This window comes from Perna viridis, chromosome 6 (genome assembly GCF_037379345.1).
Source record: "Perna viridis isolate PV_CMFRI_1.1 ecotype Kerala chromosome 6, ASM3737934v1, whole genome shotgun sequence".
NCBI classification, from domain to species: domain Eukaryota; kingdom Metazoa; phylum Mollusca; class Bivalvia; order Mytilida; family Mytilidae; genus Perna; species Perna viridis.
In genome coordinates, this window is record NC_142450.1 from 10,293,681 (window position 1) to 10,319,608 (window position 25,928).

Below are 25,928 nucleotides of genomic sequence, written 5' to 3' on the forward strand. Positions count from 1 at the left end.
GTATATGCAGGTTCACATCTTCGTACGACAATGTATGTTAATATACTTAAATTATACAAAAAAAACTTCAGAATTAATTACTATACTATGGAATTTTCGGGGTGGTTACTGTTAATCGCACGTGGTTAATACGACACATATTTTATGTCAATACTCATTGACCTTTATTGTAATTCAACAGTTTTGGGCTGTAAACAGAAGAAATACGTTTTTTCACTCATCTTCTGTTGAAGATCTAGGATTTTTTCCACTTGTGTGAAAGATCCTATATGGAGACTACATCTACAATGTAAGAGGATGAAATTCCGTTCCTCCATGGCACCAAGTCAGAGAATAGCTTGCCAGACTACCTATACCACTGCTGGAGTAGAAGGACACACGTAAAAACCTATTACACTTTGTAAAGCGCTTTAAGTGGAATGTGTAAGTTATCATATAACTAGTGGTCACGAAGACTATTTAAAAGAGATTATCACGAAAAATTGCCAGTTTTAATGAGGGTAAGTGTAACATACAATACAATAAATGTTAACAGCTTCTTATTACCTAGCATCAACGTACATATTTACCTCTCTAATTTTGTCATCAAGAAATCTATTAATTTTATGCCGAACAGCGTCATATCGTTCCAGCTCTAGAGCTATTTTCTGTCTTGCTCTTAGTTCATCTTCGTCAATAGTTTGTGAATTTCCTTCGTTTGTACCCTTTACCGTTGTGGCAAGTGACAAATTTGTGAGACTCCTCATCATTCCAGGGGTAGAAGGAATAGGTGGCAGCATATTCACCTTTTGATGTGCTCTTTGAAGGGCCGGCACACAAACTGAATGTCTTTTCTTCAGTTTTGAAACGTCTGGTATACTAGCAATAACTGACTGCCTACGTGGATCAGACATTTGCTTTTCTAGTGCTGCTAGCTTCCGTTGCATTGAAGGTGGAAGTTCATAGCTGTCAGTTGATTTTTTGCGTTTTTTGTCAATTTTACGCTTCATCAATGCACACGCACCATTTGTGAAAACGTTTAATTCGGTACCTGAAGAATTTGGTCTTAGTGCTAGTGTTAAGGGTGTTTGATGGTCATTTGCTTTCATTCTGGTAGATATATTTTTCCGAAGAACTTTGACTGCTTGTGTCATTTTTACGATTTTGTTTACATCAAGGTCAATGACATCACTTTGCTGGTATGAAGTTGTTTCTGGAATTAACTGCTTCCTTTCCTGGTTCTTTGGAATCGTAAGAGCCCGTAAAATTTCAGGAATAACAGTTGAAAGTTTTCTATGCTCCTCGATCAGATAGTCATTAACACTTAAATCACGTGCCTTTCTAGCCGACGTCCGTCTTGCGCGCGCTTTCATTGCAGTTTCTGGAGCAAACGAATTCCTATTATGATTCCCTATAGCACCATTTAGCTCGCTTAATGTTATTTGTTTCTTACTGCTTTGTTTCCATTCCTTTTCAACTCTATTTTTCTCAAGGTCCATTTCAATCTCACGGTCACGAGATTTTACATGCAGTTGTTCTAATTTATGCTGCAATTGTTGGTCCTCTTTATGGTTAATAAATAGCATCTTTTCCATGTACTTCGGAGGATTTCTCTTCTTCTTCTGGGTCTGTTCAGTTCCCATGGTATCATAGGGTTAATCTACAAAAAAAAACTTTCATAGTTAACAAAAACTTGTACGAAATACAACTATAGATAAACAATTTATTTTGATGACTACATTGTATAGTAAAGAGAAGCAGTAATGATAAAAATGCATTTTATACGTCTCGCAGTTCCATTCAAAATGTGTATATACCTCATTAAAAGAATAAATAAATGATGAAACAAAAAACACAAAAAACAAACAAACAAACAAACAAACAAACAAAAAACCAAAAAAAAACCCAAAAAACAAAAAAACAAAAAAACAAAAAACAAAAAGCAAAAAAAAGCAAAAAAACAAAAAACCATGAAAAACGCAGACATACCGTATACGTAATGTAATCTTTATGATTCCAAATTAAAAATAAAACGTTTTAAGTCCTTAACAAGCGTTTAAATCTAAATACTATCAAAGTCAGCTGTTTGAGACTATACGAGAAAATGTCTCTTGCACAGACATTGTACCTATATTGGAGGATATTCAAATACGTATTTATTTTGAGACATTATCTGAACCTGTCTAAAACCTGAGTATAACACAAAGAACTAGTAGCATGCAATGTTTGTTTTCTACATTCCCTGCCCATGATAAGGCTTTCAGGTGGGGTGTTGGGTACTAAATAGAACTAGATAAAGTTGACGTTGATGTATGTTTTCTCTCGGTTTAACACGTGGTATTTGATTGTACATATATCTGGACACATATTCTGGTACGAATTTCTCGTGTAAACGTTTATATCTTTTATATTATCGGCGGACGTGTGAAAAGCGGTTTATCACAAATTTTAGACCATATCCATTTCACGGGTATCTACTTTCCAAATCATTTTTATATCATGTCACACGGAGTGGCGAGGTGTATGTAATACCTCCATAGCTCCACGCAACGGCAGACGTTCGTTCCGTCTTTTACTGACCGCTGCATGCAAGCTTTTCCCAATTCTCGGACATTTTTCAAATAAAACGTCGATTGACAATCGGATAAAGTCGTGTAAAATAATTTACTTTTCCGCAAATTGCAAGCGTCTAGAGTGAATATCGAACGTCAGACGCTGTTTCGATATTGAATACCTCCGAAAAGTTGCGCGTCGGACGGTTTCCAGATAATAACTTGAAAACGGAAGGATGATTTAAAAAAAATTGTTTAGTACCATAAAATACCGGTTAAGTTCAATTTTCAGCAAAATCCAAAATGTTGTTTTCGAGTTTTGCCACCCCCTTTCACCATTGCGTGGCGTAGTACCACCTTTTGTTCCATCAATGCATTATTTTTCTCATACGATCATATTCAGACAATATTCTCAATACTTAGTAGGAATGCGCATGTACTGTAAACAAAATGCATTTGTACATATTATTAATTTATCACATTAACAGACTTTTTGTACTATAAATATGATTGTTCTGATTTCGCCGTATTAATAGGAAGGAAAAGACTAATATGTAAAAATGTTAACAGTAAGTTTTCGTTTTACATTTCTGAATAATGATGTTTTTACTTATGGTGTATGTAGTAACATATCACGAAATAAACATTGGAAAGAGTTCGTAAAACTTGCAGAGTGATAGTCTAAGAACAAGAAAAGAATTTTATACTAATTCATGTTAATTAATATAAATTATAAATTTCGTTTGATAGGGACTTGTTTCCCAAATTTCTTTCATTGACCTGGATAACAGAAGTTTGAATTGTTTACTTCTTGTTCAATAAATTGACGTCTGTTGACGACCGAGGTTATCATGAAACATATTGTGAAGTGAATGGCAGTGTTCGACATTTTTTGGGGGGTTGTGTCTTAGTTAAAATCACTAAGGTACATGTAACATGTTTTATTTTTTTATGTCCTTGTGGCAATTTACAATATAAATGCAATGTTTTGTCGTGTTTACAGCTTTACATCCAATCTCCCGTGCTGATGATAATGATATTCATTTTTTCAAAACCTGAACGTACTATTTTGCCACACACTTTTAGTACTAAAACCCCGCTTCTTCCTGCTTTGTACGGTACTACTTCACGGATACCGCTTTGAGGATTTGTAATTAGTAGCGCTCTTGTCGTATGATTTTATTTTCACATCATGTGATTAGGTAGCGTAGTGATACTTGATAAATCAGAATCACGTGGAAGACAATACTAATGTGAAAAGATTACTAAACTTGCAAAAGTACAACTGAAATTAATCCAATATATTCCATTTACAACTTATAAAATAGAGACAAATGTGTTAGATGGTGAAGCCTCAGAAATGAACATTTTTATGAAACTATAAAGAAGTATTTTATATTTTAGTTACAAAGACCTGCTAAAAATATATCTGTCATGTCACTAAAGAATTGTGTATAATTATATTTCAACTATTTTTAGTTTATTCATTTTGTTATGTCCGAAGATTATTGATTTTACAAAATTAAGTTTGGAAACCATGATTGTTACTTATTTGTTTTTAACTAAGAATAATGACTTTGTTATGTCGTTTCAAGTAATAGATTTTTTACACAATGTTGTAATAAGAGCGTGGTTACAAAGAATTTCAGTTAAAAAATTGTCAGCATGGAGAGCACTAACTTCCGCAATACGTAAAGTGTGTAAATTTTGACTTTTAATAAATTTGGGTCTTACTTCGAAAACAATTTAGAAAAAAAAAAAAATAAAAATAAAAAAAAATCATGAAATACCAATAAAAAACAGCGAAGAAATGTCCATGACAAGAAAGATAAACAAAACAAATAAATAAACAAAACTTACCTACCAAAAAAGGCAATGAATGTGAAAAGTTGAAATTTTCCCTCAAGTCAATGAACATTTATTAAATGAAGATTTTTTGTACTATTGTTGACATTTATTTCGTTAAAATGTAAAGTATCTCATTTAGCCTTGCACGAGTATATCGATAATGGTCATTAAACAACTTAATACCAATTGAAATGTGGAGGGTAAACAGAAGAAGACGATAACAGTAGTTTAAAGTAGAATTGCATTTAAAGTTTTCAGTAGGTTAAGGGGAGGAGAAGTACCTCATTTCAAAAACAAGGTCATCGGCACATGGAATAAGAATATGAATTAAAATTCATAACTGAATAACGAGGAGTGTGAAATCAGCAATCTCGAGGGGTCTTATTGCAAAGAACAACTGTGATAGCGTTATCAATGACCATAACTTATTTGGTTAACTGATATCATTAAATTCACATACCATAAGACATTGTTGTCAGTAATCAGATTTCACTTTCAAATCGATTTCATTCATACAATCAAACAAAACTGAGCAAACACACAGAGATTAAAAATGATAATGTTTTATGAGAGTAGAGATCTTTCGTCGAAAATAATAGGGAGGATTTTAACTATATATACAATCTTTTATTATCGTCCACTGTAGTTTAAAGAACTATCAGAAACTACAATGGTGTCAGAAAAGGTAAAAAGTTTACTTTGCGAAATCTCATCACGGAATGGAAATGCATTCAAGTCATTTTTCCTATGTAAAATTATGTCCAGTCACTGTCAAGCGAGACCCCCCCCCAAAAAAAACCAAAAAAAACCCCAAAAAACCCAAAAAACAAAAAACAAAAAACAAAAAAACCCAAAAAACAAAACAATACAAAAAACAAAACAAAACAATGTCATTGATGTCAATTTAGTATCTTTGTTTATCTATTCGTTCTGAACCGATTTATATATAATCTTACTCTAAGAGGTTGGAATTCTGTTCCTCTATACTAATGGCGCCAAGTTAGAAAATTTCTTGCCAGGCAACCTCTAGCGTTGCTAGAATAATAAAATCTTTGAAAACACTATGCACTAAAACATCTTTCAAAACAAATATTGAAACTTTATGTGAAGAATAATAGGTTCTTACACGTGTGGAAAAAATCCCACATCTTCAAACTGATGACGAGAGTAAGAACGTATTTCTTCCGTTTTACAACCAAAGGTGTGGAATTACAATAAAGGTCAAATTAAAGTAATTTGTATCGCATTAATAAGCGCCGATGAACGACGTCCGATTAATAGTAATCACCATGAAAATTCCGTTATATAGTAATTAATTCTTAATTTTGTGTATAATTTGAATATATTGGCATACATTGTCACAAGCAGATGTGGACCTGCGTACAAAAAATTGGATTAATTTATTCATTGACCCTCTGAACTTTGCTGGACTACTTTTACGCGTTTTGCGGTTGGCTATTTTATACATGATAGACATGATCGCCTGCACATGTGTAATAATTATTAAAATAAAACAACAACAAAAACAACGAACATGGAAGAGCGTAGAATCTGTATTTAGGTAATATCTGCATCGAACAGACACAGCAAAACATTACAGTCCAAACGACTTGGTATGGGAAAAGACCCTTCACAGCCTCCAATAAAAAACAAGTACTCTCTCAAAAAAAAAAAAGAAAAATAGCAGACACAATATTTTTTTTCTTTTTGTCAATGAAGCCACGACAGTGGCTGAAATTGACATAGGCATCACATGAAAATCTTTCTAAATATCATAATTTGCGGTAGCACTCACATGCATGTGCGATCAATGCCATTGTGAATGGAAAAGAGTGAAACGTGAAATGGAAAGGAGTAAAAATAAGAATGAAATTGATAATTAATCAAACAGCATGCAAGGGAAATTTCGCATCTTCCATTTTATTTAGAAATCCGTGTATTATTTACGCACTATTTAATGACTTGTTTCCTCGGACTGATCACGTGGTGAAAAACTGTTATGGTCACCGGCCATCTCATGTGTATGAATATCTCACGTGACCTCAGAAGAAAAGTTTCAAAAGCTGAAGGGGACGCCAAACGAAAAATAGTTTTATTAAATAAGGTGGGTCACTGCACGAAAACACTCCCTAATGTAGACACAATTCTTTCATTACAGATACTATTTGCGAACAAGTTTTGATTATCTTGAGGGAAAGAATATTTTTTCTGTATCTGTAGCCCCCGCTAGTACCTTCGCGTCATCCCGCCATCTTTGATTTCTCCAGTTGAGCATCATGACAAATATAATATATATTTAATTTGCCTGACAATTTTTAGATGTAGACTTAAAATAGCTGAAAATAGTATTTGAGAGACAAAGTTTTATATATTTTAATATTGAAGGGAAAATGAAACCTTATTTTCTACCAGTCAACCCGTTAGTACTGTAGCAGCACTTTCGCGTCACCCCTCATGCATCTCAACAGACGAGCATCATGTCAAGTCTTCTCTATTAATCCTGTTTAATTTTTTATAGCATTGATGTACAATATTTGTAAAATGTTCTTTGTACTCTATTAGTTTTTGATAAATAGGTATGAATCTATCATGAGCTCATAGTCCAGATAATTTACCTTGTTTTCTGTGCAAAGTATGATTATATTCATGTTATAAACTTAAGAAGGTTTGAACTTTTTGAAACAATTTATAACTATGCAGCAACAGCTAAAGTATAGGTATTGTATGCTATATATACATCGTATGTACCAATAAATACTTGTAACGTATACTTTTTCTGACGTAGTGTGTTACGATGTGTTACTTCTAAACAGTACAAAAACCTAGTTTCAATTGATATATTCATATCATTGTTTGTCATATTAATACATATACACATATTTACAATTAACAACACATGTTGAAAACTGTGTAACGTACTTGTTTTTGTGTAAGTTCAGAATAGATAGTAAAAATGTTATTTACCAAGTTTTCAGTTTCCGTTTATTTAGAATATTTTGACAGCATTGCATTTAATAGGGATGGGACTTGCTAGTTATCTGATTTAGCCATTAAACAAATATATGGGGTCCATTAGTTCTGGAAGATACAAGTTGTTTGAATGACATGAAAATACAGATTGTTTCTATCACAGTCTTGAATACCTCTTTTGCGTCTCTCAGAACTGCTCCATTTTATGACTCTGTTAGTAACTCTATTTAGTAGAGGTGAAAGAACCTTGACTTTGGGTGAGCTACTATGTTGATGCTTTGGTCTGATTGTATGGTCATAATTCATTTTGAAAGTAATTAGACACCAAAAATGGCAAATTTACATTCTTTGACACATGGACACATAATTCAACAGTGGTTTAACTAAAGAGTCTTTGTCCGTGTTGGACTAAGGGAGAACTTGGAGCTATATAAATATTTGCTTCAATTCTATGATAAGTAAAAGCAAAAGCTATGTAGTGAAGTGATTTAAAAAATAAAAAAAAAATAATAATTAACATGTATATATTTAAATGTGTATCGTCAAATCTGTGTGTGTGAAAAGTAAGTAAAGGTTGTGAGTCATTTCCCCCATTCGTCTTGTCAACTCAAGAAGCCATGGCTGTTCAGCTAATAAACGGCCTTTGAAAAAAAATCTTCTATTAGATAGAATGGTAAAAATATTACTTTCTCAAGTTTAAAATATTTACAATCCTGTTTATGATTAGAAATGTGACTGTGCAGTAAGAAACTGAGCAAAATATGAAGGCTTCATTGACTAAGTACTTCAGTACTTTGATTTCTTATAGTTTTCTATATTTCATTCAAGAAAATAACACATGGCACACAACTTTTCAACTTTCGATACAATTTTTTTTCGAACGCGACTGTGTTATCAGCATTTGGCCAATCGGGAAACAGGTGACTTGCGTTTCTATAGAATGGCGTCTTTAATGTCAAAGAATAAAAAGCAAAAATATACCGACTTCGTCGGAAAAATGCAAAAAGAAGAAATAGACGGTTATGTCTGTCATAGATAGAAAAATTACGAAAACGGAAAATAGGTTGAAAATTTCCTCGACCTTTTTGGCGGCATGGTCAGATGAACCGTTAAGGTTAGCATACAGAGTAAACTGTACAGAAAAATGTCGATAATTTAAGTGTAATATGAGTCTAAAAACTTTACCACGTTTTTATGTCAACAGGTGCGATTTCTCAGCACAAATAACACAAGATTCGCTCATTCGTCTGGAGAAAGTCATCTTGAATTAACTTTTCCAATTTTATTAAATTTAATGGCATACCTATGTTTCGCGTTAATATGTATTCTATGAAAAACAATTCCCATGAAGCCAAACAGACAATAGTCATTAACAATTTCATCGATATATTTGAGAAAGTTTCTTCCCTGAAAATAAAATAATGCCTCGTCTGCCTTGCATATTCAATTTAAGCACCCTGTAAAAAAAATTATAGTCTTTTAAAGCGCTATAGATAGAATAATGAAAGAATGAACTCCAGACTTCCGAATGCATTAAACTGTTCCCAATGTACTCCTTCTTATCCTTTATGCCCACAACTTCAAAATGGATTGAAATGTCCATGTCATATTCTAACAAAAGTATTAGTTTCAAATTGGCTCAGATAATAATCCTAACCATTTGTCCTTACGGACTTCGTCAGGGGCTAATGATACTGGATAAAAAGGGGCAAAACCAAGCTTTGTATTAGACGGCCTTGATGCTTCAAACTTTCAGCTATTGCTCAGCACTCTATTATAATATTCTTTACAACGATGCCATGATAGCTTTGAATTATTTCTAAACAAAAGACCTAACACGTTTGTCAAAACTTACATCGTTTAAAGGCTATCCTAACTTGATTCCGACAGTAAAGATTTTGAAGACTGATTTTTTCCTGGTAGGAAGAAATTAAAACATTTTGAGGGTGTAGGTAATATTTATATTTCAGGTCACAATGTAGCATAATGAAATTCTTTGTCAAGAGAGGCTATCCTAGCAATGTTTGGGATCATGCTACCACTTCGATTTCCAGTTTATGTTAGGCAATGAAAAAGAAGATGAGAAACACTGATGGTTTCGACATACTAATACAATTTTCACAACTTTGCAATCCAAACTGTTTTGATTCGCAACCGTAAATGGCGAATACATGTCATCAATACTCGCTTCCAGTCACTGTCGTTAGAAAAGGGAAGAGTGTGATTTAAGCGCAATTCGTTACAAATTCTTTAAATAGTGCTAAAAAACGTCCCGTGTCAGCTACAAAGGCACATGGCATTGCAAGAGCTCACGCTGTTTGTAATGTCATTTTCCGGTACTTGGCACACCAATGAAATCGACGAACCATCAAATGCAAGTGCATGTTAGAAATGATCATTTATGTTGTGGGATAAATGGATTACGTGGACGACTTTGGGTTTGCCTTTTTTTTTATCTGTTGTCATTCGCCTCTTAAAAAGGTCCTTAGGCCGAATATTTCGGCCCTCTATTATTCTTCGGCATATTATATCTTTATTTCATTTGTATTTAGTTTTAGGCAGTGTCGCTATTTTCTACAAGTATTTACTTATATTTATTATTCTTATCATATTTTGTTTAACTTCGTAAATATAGAATTAATATTTGGGTCAAGCATGATGTCATAAGTTTAAATTTTCATAAATAAGAGTGGTAAATCTTGTTTGTTTACTCAAATTAGGTCTACATTATTATTTATCAAATAATTTAAATACCATAATGTAGAAAAAAAAAACCAATTCTTTCTTTTAAAGCTGCATTAGCTGTCATTTTCGTAAAATTTTGTTTCTGTTGAAATATACCTTAACTTTGAATTATTTCTACTAAATTGTACTTTTCCTGTATAACTTCATTTGATATCGACAAATAAAATGCATTAAATACATGAAATAGGTGTCTATATATTTATTGTCTTGCAAGACAAAAGTCGACCTAGATAAATCCGTATGCATGTGACTTCTGGTGACCTTAATCCGCGCATGTGCTGTGAGGATCGCCTCTTTAACAACAAATCTGATTGCAAAGCGAAAGTGGTTATTCAACGGTAAGGAAGACCGACGGACTCAAGCAGTAAATGAAAAACGTTCGAATATAACGCAAGGATCCTTTTGAAATTTACCTATTGTGACATAATCTGGCTCAAATATGGTAATTATTTATTTGAAAACTAATCAAGAAGTAGATGCAATGAAATGAAAACAAGACATGTGCTTACCAGTGTATCCCTTATTGTTATTTTTTTTTTTACAAAGGTTAAAGTATTTTGAACCCAGGTGAATGCCCTGTCGGCGATCATCGGACGTTATGGCGAAAAATAATTAGATCAGAGCTATCGATCTTCTCTGATTTAAAAAACGTTGTTTTCAGAATATTCTGTAGGTATTATCGACATTTATTGTTTCAATTACATTACTACTAACTTATTTCATCGAATCAGCAAAATTCAGTAGGATCAAAACTGAACAAATTTGGTAGCTAATGCAGAAAGAATGTCAGCTGAGTGTTTTTATACAAATTATGCAGACATTGTATGCATTAGTTTTTTTAAATAGTTTTCGAAATAGTCAATACTCCCTACAGAATCTATGTAAAGTGTAGTAAAATCGCCTACGTAAGGCTCATTTGTCTCGAAATCAAGTTCAATGATCTATGTTTGTATATTATAATTTTACAGTATGTTCGTTCAAGTGAAACAAAAAAAAAACCTTTAAGAAAATTTAGAAATCTATTTAGAAAAAAATGCTATAAATTACAAGTCCATATATATAAAACAGGTAAATCATGATACACCTTCACACTTTTGTGGTAATATATACATTTGTATTAGGATAACTAATTGGAAAGAGTCAATTACCAAAATATATGATCACGAGTTTAATTTCCAAGCGTTCTTGGCACGAGTATTCACGATAAGCCATTGTTCATTGCTTTTTGTAAACTTTAATATTCAAATCCCCCCCCCCCCCAAAAAAAAAAGAAAAAAAAAACATCAACAAAAGACGCTTTTTCAGTCTATGTATGCTATATTTTCACATAACGATATTTTTTTCTGTATTCAGTTCTGCACTTTTGGGATAATCATACATTTATCTTTCACTAAAACAACCAAATGAAAAAAAAGTGGTTATGTGATCATTAATTGTTTCTAAACATAAATGAAATTGAATTTGGTATGGTTTGACATGCAGAAATCACCTCCTGCCTAATTTTTATAAAGACTGCTACTTATATACATTCATAACTAATAGGAAACGTTTTTAACATAAATGCTCGTTCTGAGAAAGAGTGGTGAACGATATTTAAAAAAACGTAATTAAGGAAATAAAATTACGCGACGAATTTTTAATGCATTATGACAAAATTTCAAATATCGCTTTGTACTTTAATTAAAAACAAATATATAATAGACTTTAAAAAAAATAGTTGAAAATGAGTATACAAATAAAGACCGGTTGAGCTTTAAGGAGGTAGACCTAAGGTAAGGGACATCACTTATGAAAGAGTAATCAAGGGAACCAATGTTACAGCGGTAATCAAAAGAATGTAATCCAGGGACAAAGACCAGACATGGAAAACAGACATACACAACAAAGACCATAAAGTAACTAAAATCATACATACAAAGTAACAAAAGTAAATGAGCAACTCGGACTCCCCTAAAAACTGGGAGCATGGACCAGGTGCACCGGTAGGGTAAGCGTCCTCTGCTTTTCTAGAAACACCCGCCGAGTTGCTCATAAAAAGTCCGGGGTAGACAAACGAGGAAAGGAAAACTATGACCCGTTGAATAAATCAGTTTTCATGGCGCTGATGGATACACCATAACGATCCACGAGTTCATGATGACGACCATAAAACTTCTGTCGTGATGACTTCAATCTTGTAGCAACATAACCCTGTTCCAGAAGCCTATTTGTTAGAGTACTAGCGCGATACAAAAAGTCTGCGCAATTTCGGCAAGCTCTGGCATAACGTATGAGTTGTGATATGAACACTCCATACGCAGAAGCCGAAGGAATGTTGCCATAGATGAAAGGAAAGTTGACAATTCTGAATGAAAAGTCATCACGTTTGTCGTAAAGTTTGGTCAATAGTTTTCTTTTACCATCGATTTCTAAGTGTAGGTCAAGATATGAGGCTGACTTCACAGTGTCTGTAGTAACCTCTATCTCAAGTTCTTTTGGGTAGTTGCGATGTATCAAATCCTCGAAATTAGGATTGTTTAAAGATAATACGTCATCTATATAGCGGAAACTGAGATTGAAGGATCTAGGCAAACGATATTCTTTCTTTCTGATCAGATCAGCTATAAAGTCAGCCTCATAAGAGTGAAGGAATAGGTCAGCAAGTAAAGGAGCACAATTTGTTCTCATTGGAATGCCGACCGTTTGTTGAAAAACACGTCCACCACACTGGACAAATATGTTGTCGATTAAAAATTCCAGCATTTTGTAAACATCTTCCTCTGTACATTTGGAAGATGATTTTGAATTTTTTCTTACAAAGTATGAGGAATCTCTACCAAGAACTATATATTTGTATCTAGGTGTACCATCTTTTTTGGAAAAACAACGATGTATAATGTTTTTAAGTCGGGATTTTAACTGAGTATGGGGAATAGAAGTATACAGTGTTGAAAAATCATAGGTTTTAATGCTATTATATTCAGATAATATTCTTGAACTGATTGTCTCCAAAAGATCTTTCGAATTTTTCAGGATCCACATTAAATTAATACCACTACGGGAGTAACAAGTGTTCTGGTTGGACTGCAGACCCTCTTTGACAGTTGTGAGTATAGAAGTTTTGAAAGAGGTTTGGTGGAACATTTTGCAGATCCAGCTATGAAACGTTGTTTGTATGGATTCTTGTGGACTTTAGGAATCCAGTACATAGATGGTAAATCACAATCATCGTCCTTGGTAGAGAGACCAAGAGAGGATAGCACAGATTTATGGTTTTCCACAATTTCTTCTTTGGAAAGAGTGGTAGCAGTGTAGGTCTTATCACTTATTATTTTCTACGTCTACCTCCGATAATAAACATTGGATATAAAACGTTTTGCAGACAAAAACAATGTTGTTTTGGGCTTTGTCTGCTGTTACGACAACATATTTGTCATGTATAGTAGACAATGTTTTTGCTACATCGGGGTCTTTGAAAACTGATGTAGTCTTGGCACTCATTGACCTACTTAAAACTTTCATTCGTTTCAAAATTAAAGACCTAACGGCCTTTAACCACTCTGACAGAGAATCAATGTTCTCGTTTTATCCATTTTCTTGCATAGTCATCGACGGCATCCATAAGAACTTTAAAGTTATAATTCCAATTTATGGAGCGTGGTTCACGGTACTTGGGACCTTTAGAAAGGATATTACGCAGAGATTCGTTTTCGATAATGGTTAAATCTCCCGTAAGAACGTGACCAGAAGGACCATATTTGAATGGAGAGGTTTTGCAAGAACAGTCAGGTGGTTTAGCCTTGAAGTCCTCAATCTCGAGGTTCTGCAATAGCCTTTTATAATGAAGTCATAATAAATGAAGTCAGTGATATGTTTGTATCATATTCAGTTTCATCAAAGAATATCAAGATTTCATTTGACACAGAAAGAAATTAATCTAAGTTACTTTGATGCTTACATGTCATTGATGTAAAATGCTGAATACAAATGTTCCAATGATTTTTAAGAGTTGTGTCCCTTACACTAGGTCTACCTCCTTAAGAGCGGTTAACCATTTGAAAGTAAAATTGTCATATCAAGTTCGATCGGAGAACCTCATAATAACGTAAAAAAATTAAATTTCCTGTCATAATAAAAAAAGTTTCAGGAAGGTTTTTAATTGATATAAAGACACACTTTATAAAGAAGCCTTTTCAATCTTCAAAATGTGTTTCATAATCTTGGAATTAAGAAACCGATACAACTCAAGAGGTGAAGAGTAATCAAGAGAAGAAAAATACAAGTGGAAATCAAAAGAATATAATCCAATGATAAAAAAACTAGACAGGGAAAACAGACAATGAACATAATATAACCAAAATCAAAATAACACGTACAAAGAAACAAAAGCAACTCGGACTCCACTAAAAAGAATCTACGCTGCACGAAAAAAATATTCTACCAAATCTTTTTAGTTAGAAACTGTGAAATAAAAAAGACCTACCTTATAAAACGAGTTTTGAACCACTGAGATGCATGTCTAAAAGATAGATTTTCAAAGGAGGAAAGCGGTTATCTTCGGTAGTAAATTGTAAACACAAAAGACGAAAACATAAAGATAAGTTTATAAAAGAGCTCACTTCGGTAAAATATTGACATAGCACTGATGTTTGTTATAACATGGAAAGACTACATTGAATTATCGAATTTAACCAAATCAAAGACTTGGTCATAAAGTAGGTCACTCTGTAATATGCAATCTGAATGATAATATGCTGGCAACCATTTTGAAATATCAATACAATTACTACAAGCTTAATATTTGAATGTATATGGACATAGAAACATTATCAGTTGGTGTAAAAATGAAAATAGTAGTTCATTTTATCTTTTCACACTACCAATTAAAATGAGATGATATTAAAACCTTAATAATCTGTTTTGTTATGATGAAGAAATATGATTTCTAACGACCTTGTATGAGAAAAAATTACATTTTTACATTTATTTGACTAGCTTGCAAAATTTAATATACATGAAATACAATAATATTGTGTGGATATAAGATAAGGCAAAAATAAATTATTGCTTAAGAGAATGTGTTTTATCATTCTTTTGTTTCATCATTATTTTTGCGTATTTATCTGAAAGAACTAATGAATCAAGAGATATGTTTTCATATTATCAACAAAATACTATAGAATATTGATTTGAAAAAGTGGGAATGTTATGACTTACTAAGACTGGAATGTAAGAAATACATAACTTAACAGAAAAAATACAGAAAATTCATTAAATGTTAGCCACTAATTTATTGGAGAGTTAACCGTGTGACCTATGCGAGGAAGTATAAACTTTATAACATTGTAATAAGACTTAGACTAACAACAAAACAATAACAAAATTAAACAAAATTTAACAAAATTAAAATAAAATATTTAGTATGTATCCACGACAAAATAGTAAAATAAGGAACACGATTTATACTTATAAAATGAATTAAGAAATTAATAGTACTGAAAAGAAATGTTAATTTGCTATGAAATAAAAGATTTAAAGACTAACCCCCCCCAAAAAAACCCCCAAAAAACAAAAACAAAAAACAAAAAATAATAATAATAATAAAAAAAACCAAAGAAATATTAACCAAAAAACAAAACAGAAACAAAAGCAAAAAAACAAACAAATAAATGAAAAAAGACAAAACAAAACACAAAAAAATAGTAAAGTAAGAAACACGATTAATACTTATAAAATGAAGTAAGAAACTAATAGTATCGAAAATAAATGTTAGTTTACTATGAAATAAAAGATTGAAAGACTGAAAACAAAACAAAACAAAACAAAACAAAAAAAAAAAAAAAAAAAACCACACACACACACACACACACAAATAATAAAACAAAAAAGAAATATTAACCAAAAAATAAAACAGAAACAAAAGCAAACAACAAACAACAAACAAATAAATGAAAAAAGACAAAACAAAAACACAAAAAAAAATTGAAGACAGAAAAACCAAGCAAAGAAAAACGAAACCTTTCCATGTACACGACAGTCCAATTTTATATAAATTTTTCAATTTACCTTCCTCCAAATGTAGTAAGGAAATCATTTCTTTGGTTACATTAAAGTTGAACAACAGTTAATGTTAACTGCATTTTTGGGATAAAAACTGATTTCACAAATTTTTACCAATGGCAATTTTATGCTGCCCGTTTGTATTGAGATATAGCGGAAAAAATTAGCCTAATGGAAGTTTAGTATTCTATAATACTAGGCTTTAAAGAAGAACTGTTTGGTGTGTAAGAAATATGAAATTGCAGAAAAAGGTTCAACAACAGTTAATGTTCGCTGCATTTTTTTGGACGATTTAAGTAGCACTCCAGCTAAGAATCCTGCAAGATGTGATTCATGGTTGGAAAGCCTACATATTTTTATTTTTGATATTTTGTTTAAAATGCTTTAGTAAACAAAATTAACATTTGTTTTTTTATATAACCTGTGCTCAAAGGAGATAAAAATTGTATAGAATGCACTGTATAATTCAAAATTAAGGGAAATAACTTTGTAAATGACACTCAAATACAATAGAATCTATTGAATTTTCAATGTTGATTATCTCCTAAGAGCAGGCAGACTTGAATGAACAATTACACATTTCATAATATAGACCCATAAAACAACTTGATTACAAAAATAAAATAGCCTCTTTTGGGGTGCATCACTTTTTCAGATTTTGCATAATTAAAGGTTTGATTTGTAGTAAGACTTCTGTTAGTTCTCTTTTGGGCACTATAGGTCACTCAGTAACTGCAATAGTTCTTTAAGTATGTATCTTATTTTAGTCTATACGGAGTATGTTGAGGTATTGGATAAATTATTGAGTGAATTTTATGGTGCTTGTGTTGTTGTTTGACCTTACATTAAAGGGGATGGTTAAGCCCTTATAAAACTAGTTCAACCCAATGCATAATTCATGTCCGCAGTCAGTAGATGTTGGTCATTAATATGTCTTGATGTGGTCATTTTACGTTTTAAGTTTTTTTTGTAGAAATATTATCTGTTTCAGAATTTACTTAAAAATGTGTACACTAGTTGACCACTAAAAGTATTTATTATTTTGTATTTAGGTTTTATATTGGTGCATTTGTTACGTTTAATCATATCTGTTCAATAGTTCCAAATCAGATTATTCAGAGTGCTTTACGAAAATCAACCAATGAAAAAGCGTATTACATATCGAATTAATTTATGAATATCTATCAGAAAATCTGATATCCTATTATATCTGATAAAAGTGAGTATTATCTTTAAGATCTTGGAAATTATCTTTCCTCCTACTTTCTGAAATATTTTTATATTTTGTTTAATATACTTTCTTATGGTTGCTTAGTTGTGATATACAATTTCATTCTTTAATCTAATTGGTACAAACATTGGACGTTATTCGTTTTGCAGACAAAAACAATGTTGTTTTTGGCTTTGTCTGCTGGTACGACAACACATATGATGTATAGTAGAAAATGTTATGGTTTAGTTGTCACTTATTCATTTATTGATGCAAGAAGATACGGTTCTTTATTATGTCACTCTCTATAAGAATATGACATGTACTTATAATGACCAATCAACTTCTCTCGAACTCTTTGTACCAATTCGATTAAAGGATGAAATGATCGTATAAACAATATAGCTTTTCAGTAAAACAGATCTATTCAACACATTTTTTTTCATTTCCGTTTCACCTTCCAATATATACAGACAATTGAGAACGACAAAAAATAACAGGTATACAATTACTATAAAAACAAATTTAGGTATATATGTGGTAACATATAACAATATAAAAAATTCTCTATATTTTTACACAATAGGACGCCAGCTTTTGGGATATACTCTTAAATTGCCACTTGAAAACGCTGTGAAAATGGAGCTTAGAGAAGATATATTTTTTTAAATTTCGAAATTTAACCAGATTTGAAATTAAAAGAAAATTAAATGTTGGTCACTTGGAGAAAAATAAATAAATATGAATAATCACTTTTGACTTTTTCCAGACTTTAGAAATTAAGATTTACAAACCATTAAACTCATTTTTCTCATTTTACTAGGAGTGATTATGTTGCCCGTATATTAAGGCCTCGCTATAAAAACTCGTTCGTTACCATGACATGATTTACCGAACGGGGGTAATTTTGCAAGATGTCAAGCGGCCTGCAGCTGATGTATTCAGATTTTATTCATTTTTTTACAGGACAGCCCGACTGCTGTCAAGCTAAAATAGCTCCCACCTTCCTGCAACATTTACTTTCACCACTGGATTTTAATGGGATTTTCACAGTTCGTTCCTGTGTGGTCCTTCTTGTTGTGTGCCTTTTTTACGCATCTGTATATGCACATTTCTAATGTCGTTTTCTTATGATGACTAAAACCCCATATGAACTTCATGTAATTTACCTTTTACATCATTACACCATTACCACTTTAAAGCTTGTGTAGATCAGGAGTAATTTAAACGTTTCAATTTGGATTACCCCCCTTAAGATTAATGAAGACGCAGCCTATTGAATAGGGGATATAACGTGTAAAAATCAACTGAATAAACTATTGTTTTTCCGTTTACTTAATTCGTATTTTAATCAACAAATTCTAGAACCAAAACTCTTGCGAAATGCTAATTTCATAAAAAAAAATCTATATAATTTTTATATCAAAAGTGCACCAACTGTATGACTAAGACTGGTTATGTGGTCTGTTACTGATTTTGAATTAGAAATGAAAGTGGATTTGGTCGGTGTTTGACATAGCACATTGATATTTATACATTTTGACATACATGTAAGTGAGTAGTTCGAATGGTTTAATCTTATAGTTTAATCTTAGCATTTTCCCTAATGCACTTTTAACAGCGTAGAAAAACGAAGGTACACAATAAGGTTTCCTGAAAAATATAAGTAATCAATTGTTGAATAATCTATGTTCTGTATTTTTTTATTTGTATCTTATCACTTTAATCTTGAACTTGACGCATCTTCCCTGACAGTTCAAGACTTATTTTGAAGTTAATGTTTCATTTATTGAACTTTGTATTTTGACTATTGCCTTTCGGTAGTTTTGTTATTGTTATTACCCTTCAATTCGTACATTGTAAAATAAATTATAATTTACTGAGTTGATACCCATTTAAACTAGTGAAATGTTCTTCATTATGTCTAAAACACTGGTCTACAAAACCACAAAAATTACTCTAAAATTATTGACTATTTTGACTAGAAAAAACTATCCTTAAAAATACAAGAATCTCTATTTTGACCAGAAAACTACATCTAAAAGCACAATGGTTAAAATTCTTGTAGAATAACTTGATGTAAGTCTACTAAACGCTAAACAATACCCTTTTTTAAAAAGAAAAATATATAAAAAAAATTGACATGACAATAAATATAATTGTTTTAATGAATGTTCTACTTATTCTTACTCTTATTATATTAGATACATAGGTACTTTTATACGTACACTGAACTCATTAAATTGACTGTACCCACCGTACGTATAACGACACTGCAATCAAATATATAAACATGTTATTGTAATTCTAATTGGTTTGTAACGCTTTATAGAAATATACATCATTATGGAGTCTGAGTTGCTCATTTACACTTGTTGCTTTGTACGTATTATGTTGGTTAGTGGAGTCCGAGTTGCTCATTTACTTTGGTTGCCGTGTACGTATTATTTTGGTTATTTTATGTTCTTTGTTGTGTGTGTCTGTTTTCTCCATCTGATTGATGTCACTGGATAACATTCTATTGATTTCCTCTAGAATTTGGTGGTTCTCTTGATTGCTCTTGCAAAAGTACAAATCAAACGTTGAAATCCAAAATCATTAGCCGTTATACAATCTTGATCTCATGTTATATCAGATATTCATAATTTACATTTTTTGCTTTTATTTCAAATATTTTTTTGTATCAAAATATAAAGATAATAAATCACATGGAAACATAGCCAAATTTGAATAAGGAAAAATGCTTCTAAGAGATAAATATATGTTCTTTACGAAGATACGGACGCTAGTATTTAAGTAGTACCTTCAAATGACAAGAGGAGACATCGTCTAACATTAAAAAATGTTGTACTGATCTCATCGTGATGAAAGTTCTTAGCAACCAAATATGAAAGTACAAAAGAACAAACACAGCAAATATGGTGTACCAATCACACTGTAAGGGAACCCTTAGTGTACAGAAATATATAAAAAAGTTTAACTTTGTAGTAGACGCATATGGCCAAAATCTCCTACAAAGGTAAAGGAATATTAACGAGTAAAGAATTTTTTGGTCTGACTTCAGCACATTTTTTTGTGTTTTTTTTTGCATTTTATAAAAATGTTATCATTTTCTTTGGCTTCAGCGAATGATTGTATATGTTTCATTCTACTTGCGTGTATTAAACACTTTGCTTTCCTGACGAAGATAATATTTTATTAACCTAGCTCTACCAAACTATTGATTGAATTCTTAGGTACTTGCTTGTTTTCTGCTTTTTTTTTTATCAAAGCCTATTTTATGTGTAAAACAAAATGAAAAAAGTTTTCCTTTTGTTTTAGGAATGACATTTGTTACTAAGTCGACATTGTGACATGTTATAATGTATAACCGATATAACATATTAATAAATATGAAAAAAGAATATGTGAAGCGTTTTTCGAATATTGAAATATATTGTGTTGTCTTTTAACACCGACTACATTAATGAAATAGTAATATATCTGTAGAAAAGTTTTTTTTTCAAGAATATTGTGTATTAATAAGAAGCTGCATTGCAATTATACAACCTTCCAGATTTCTGGACTTAAATGTAAATTCGACTTCATCACAGTGAAAAGGTAGATTGAAAACCTCAAGATACGATTTATCGAAATTACATGTATAAACAAAAATACTGATATATATCTATACATGGTTTAAATAGTATTGCAAATCTTATTGAAATTAATCAGAAAAATTAGTTAGCGAACACCCTAAGCATAAAAAAAGCTTATCCTGAAATAACGTCATTTTCATCTTCGTGACATCTCAAGATTATTGACTAATAGCATTTACTCATGGGTATTGTTATATAAACCAACTTCTGACCAAAGCCCTTTTGCGGTGTAGCCAAAAAGGGATCTGTGTGGTTATCATGTTTTGATTCTAAGTGATAGTCTGTTATAATCCAAATGTTGACACATTAACTTGCCTTAATTTGCCTACGGGTAAAAAGAACTTGCTAATTTATATTGGGTCAAGTACTATAACTAGGAGTTACACCTGAATACCATTAGTACTTAGTGACTAATTTCATTTTATATTTTAGCACATTCAATTATATTGTCAAATGTTTAGCCATACCCTGATATGCCCGTCTTTTGTTTTGTCTATTGTTCTTGTACCTATATGAACTCAGTCATTCATAATTCATAACGGATAGCGCACAATATTTTACACCGTAAAGTGAACCATTTGATTTGCTTCAATTCTTATACACAGGATAAGTTTTTCTAGACGCCTTCTTTTGCTCTCAATATGGCTAAGGTATAACAACGATGAAATTTCGTAACGGTAACAAATTTTATTAGCATAAAATGATAGCCAAGGGCGTTAAGAAACCTATCTGCCCGCCTGTTTTACCCATCTGTTTTACAAATACCATATATGAGTGCAAACCGGGTGTAACAGTATTCAGTATATATATGTTAGCGTAAAAACGAAAATTAAACCAAGTATAGGAACAGTAAGCTGATGTTCGGCGTCACTAATATGGTGCAGTTGATTGGCTAACACTATGTTAGGAAAGATTTTGTGGGGATTTCAGTGGTTTATTTCCACAAAGACAGTCGAATTATCTGCTCAAAGCAACGATGTCCTAGCTTTATAATGCACGAAATGAAGGATGTAACGGATATACGGAAAGTGCTATCGCTTTCAACTTTATTGTTATAGTGTTATTTAACTAATCCTTCTCATAAGGTACCCTCAAGACTCAATATTCAAATATCAAAAGCCGTGTGGTCCCTTCTATCGATAAGCGTCATGCCAACATAAGATTAACTTGGCCACATCTTTCCTCGAATGATACATTAACGTCCAGTGTTAATGCTCGCTTCATTTTTCTGAAATTTGATTCCGATATCACCAGAAATACTACCCATTTGATCTACTTATTTACATTAATTAAAGCAGGATGTTGTATTCAGTATGTGAGTGAAACCGGTTAATGCTAAACGTAAACAGGAACATCTGTATCGTTTCAACCGTTAAAAATGTTTAAATGTTTTATTTATTATCATTGTAAAAACCATAATTATGACACTAAATATTCAACAGTTTAACCTTTGGAAATATTTACAGAAAAAAAAAAAAAATGTCGGGAAAAGTCCGTCATTCTCGTAGTTTGGTTGAATTGGAATGGATACAGAAGTTACAAACGGTTTACCCCTCGATCTTAACAACAATATCATGGGAACAGGAAACACATAAGGAACAGATACGGTAAACATTTTCTATATATTTTCTATATCAATGCGTAACAACAGGTCTCATGGACGCAGAATAAATTGTATTAATGGACACTTCGAAATTACTATAATACGATTTCAAACCTGATTACAATTTAATAAAAAACAGTGTCAGTTATATAAACTCTTCACCAAATTAGATTCAGTATTTGTCATTAGATTACACTCTATCTAGAGGAATGTAATAGAATTTCGTTCAGCAGTCTGAAATAAGGAACTATTAAAACTATAACTGCCTACCGTTATTTCAAACTTTTCCCGAAAATTGGTCATCCAAAAAATTACATAAAACATTTTCTCAATATTAAATGTATTAATAAAGGTTTTGATTTTTTATCGACATTGCTGGTATCTTGCAATGATCATGGAGTTAAGGAAACTTTCCCTACTTATTTTGATAATACAGAACCCCCTTCTATTTGCTATATTTACAAAAAGTCAACCTGTAAATATGAGAAAGCAGAATAGAAAGCATTAGATTCTTTCTACAAAAAAGTTATAAACATAGTTGATGTTCGAATAAAACATCTTGAAGATCACTTTGTCCATAATAAAAATTTAAAAGCCGTATTTCAAGAATAAAACAAAAATTGAATGAAGATCACATATCACTTTATAAATATTTATTTTTTTCCCTTTAAAAATCATTGCGGAACATCAAGATTCGATGCATTCGATGCCATAAAAATCTAATAATACACTTCTGTAATAAAGCTTACGAAAATAGTGTAATTTACTATTTTTGGAGTGCTAAAAACTCGCTTGAAGTACTTGATAAATTGTATGCCCACGTGGGATCTTTCAAATCTGTTCTAAGTTTTGATTTTTTTTTACCCTATACACAAAACTTTGACATTAGCTCATTAAACAAACGAAAAAAAAAAGAAAAACAAAACAAAACAAAAAAACAAAAAAAACCAAAAAAAAAAAAAAACAAAAAAAAAAAAAAAACAAAACAAAACAGAAAAAAAAAATGCATATCATATCGAATGGCTCCTTGATAAAATCGGGATGTGAATATATTTCTTTGGATATTTATAGATCATTTTATGCAACGAAAAGCATATAAACTACGTTAATTGAATTTTGTTGTTATGCTTACAGCATTCGAAAGGGAAACAAGGTTATAGCAGTAATCAAAAGAATGCAATCCAGGGACAGAAACCAGACATGGAAAACAGACACACACAACAATGAACATAGAGTAACTAAAATCATACATACAAAGTAACAAAAGCAAATGAGCAACTCGGACTCCACTAAAAACATGACATGGGTTGTGTCTTTACTGCACGACTTATGATGTACTATGCTTCTCAACTCAGCATGGAAAGAATTTTTACTGATATACGATGAGGGCATTAATATTTGTAGGTTTTAATTGGATTGGATCATTTTTGTCAGTTAACTGCTAGTAGTCTGTTGTTTGTGACTTTATGAAACGTGTAATCATTTTCTTTATTCATGTTTTAACAAGGAACTTAGTTTAGAAATTATATTTAGGTATGTTCAATTGTAAAATGTTTTTCTACAGTGGCCAGTTTTAAAAAGGGAGAGTGTGATCACGCCAAAGTACTAAAACTACGCCGCATTTATTGCGCCTGTCCCAAGTCAGGAATTTCTGGCCTCTGTATGTCTTATTTAGATTTCACTTTCAGTTGAATATATTTTCTGGAGTATAACGGGGCAGTTAATTCGGTGTACCTGTGTATTATGTTAATTTTGGGCCGGCTGCAGCCTGCTCAGTGGTGTAAGGATTTCCTCGTTGTTCATCGAAAACACATGGGTGGCCTTAAACTGACATTTTTTCATCAGGTGGGGTTGTTGTCTCTATGACATATTCACCATATCCATTCTCCTTTTACTATTTATTCAATTTAAAGCATGCTACTATAGCTTGGAAAGACACATGTATATGTGAATCAATTTACATACTAAATACTTTTTGAGACGGCTTGAGATAAAGGATACTACAGACACTGTGAAGTCAGCCTCATATCTTGACCTACACTTAGAAATCGATGGTAAAGGAAAACTATTGACCAAACTTTACGACAAACGTGATGACTTTTCATTCAGAATTGTCAACTTTCTTTTCATCGGTGGCAAAATCCCTTATGCTCCTGCGTATGGAGTGTTCATATCAAAACTCATACGTTATGCCAGAGTTTGCCGAAACTACGCAGACTTTTTGTATCGCGCTAGAACTCTAACAAATAGGCTTCCGGAACAGGGTTATGTTGCTACAAGATTGAAGTCATCACTACAGAAGTTTTATGGTCGTCATCATGAACTCGTGGATCGTTATGGTGTATCCATCAGCACCATGAAATCTGATTTATTCAACGGGTCATAGTTTTCCTTTCCTCGTTTGTCTACCCCGACTTGACGTTTTATGAGCAACTCGACGGGTGTTTCTAGAAAAGTTTCTACCGGTGCACCTGGTCCATGCTCCCACTTTTTAGTGGAGTCCGAGTTGCTCATTTGCTTTTGTTACTTTGTATGTATGATTTTAGTTACTTTATGTTCTTTGTTTCGAATGTCTGTTTTCCATGTCTGGTCTTTGTCCCTGGATAACATTCTTTTGATTACCGCTGTAACCTTGGTTCCCTTGATTACTCTTGAACATTTTGTTGTGGATAGCCATTTTTAAACTTGTACATAAAGCTGGTGCCATCTATCGTTTTTTTGTCGATGAGCCTGATTCCAGCGATCTACATTCTGTAGATATTCTTATTCTATATTCCTGAAATTCCGATTCAAGCTTTCGTCATTCCTGTATATAAGGCTAATGAGCAGTCGGCATTCCTGAATATAAACAATGTCAGATAGTTGGGTTAATATTTTCATACCATCAACAACATATTTTGGTAGTGTAATGGTATTGTTTAAATGTGAACACTACAATTTGTTTTCTGATACAATGCGTTCAATTAGAGGCAGTAACTTTAATATTGACAAACGGCTCTACATAATTGTCTTGTTTTATTCCTAAGTGATAATCTGTTATAATTTATCTTTTGACGCATCAACATGTATTTTCTTAATATCTAAATAGCTTGCAAATCTGTTAGGGTAATGTGACCAGGTTAAACACCTGAACAACATTCTACTTTTAAACAAATAGGTATCCAGTGGTAAATAATTAAGTAAGTAACCTAGTAATCTAGTGAAATCAGCACCAGAGGAGATAAGACTACGTAATCAGCCCGCAAATTCTTGATCATGTTATAGTGTTAGTGACAACATCCAAATATTATCAGCCTGCCTCGAATTAGACATGCAATCTCCATAGAAATATCAAAACAGTACAT

The 25,928-nt window shown here is 32.1% G+C and overlaps 1 protein-coding gene across 1 annotated transcript; it reads right to left on the bottom strand.

Moving 5' to 3' along the window:
* Positions 1-477: 477 nt before the first annotated feature.
* LOC148613601 (uncharacterized) lies at positions 478-1,710 on the bottom strand. Its single transcript, XM_088586119.1, has one exon. It carries the CDS (start codon positions 1,620-1,622, stop codon positions 543-545), a length of 1,080 nt encoding a protein of 359 aa, XP_088442245.1. The 5' UTR covers positions 1,623-1,710; the 3' UTR covers positions 478-542.
* Between the last annotated feature and the right edge of the window lie 24,218 nt (positions 1,711-25,928).

Excerpts from the sequence above, each read along its gene's own strand:
- LOC148613601 (XM_088586119.1), bottom strand. The coding sequence starts at position 1,622 with ATGGGAACTGAACAGACCCAGAAGAAGAAGAGAAATCCTCCGAAGTAC.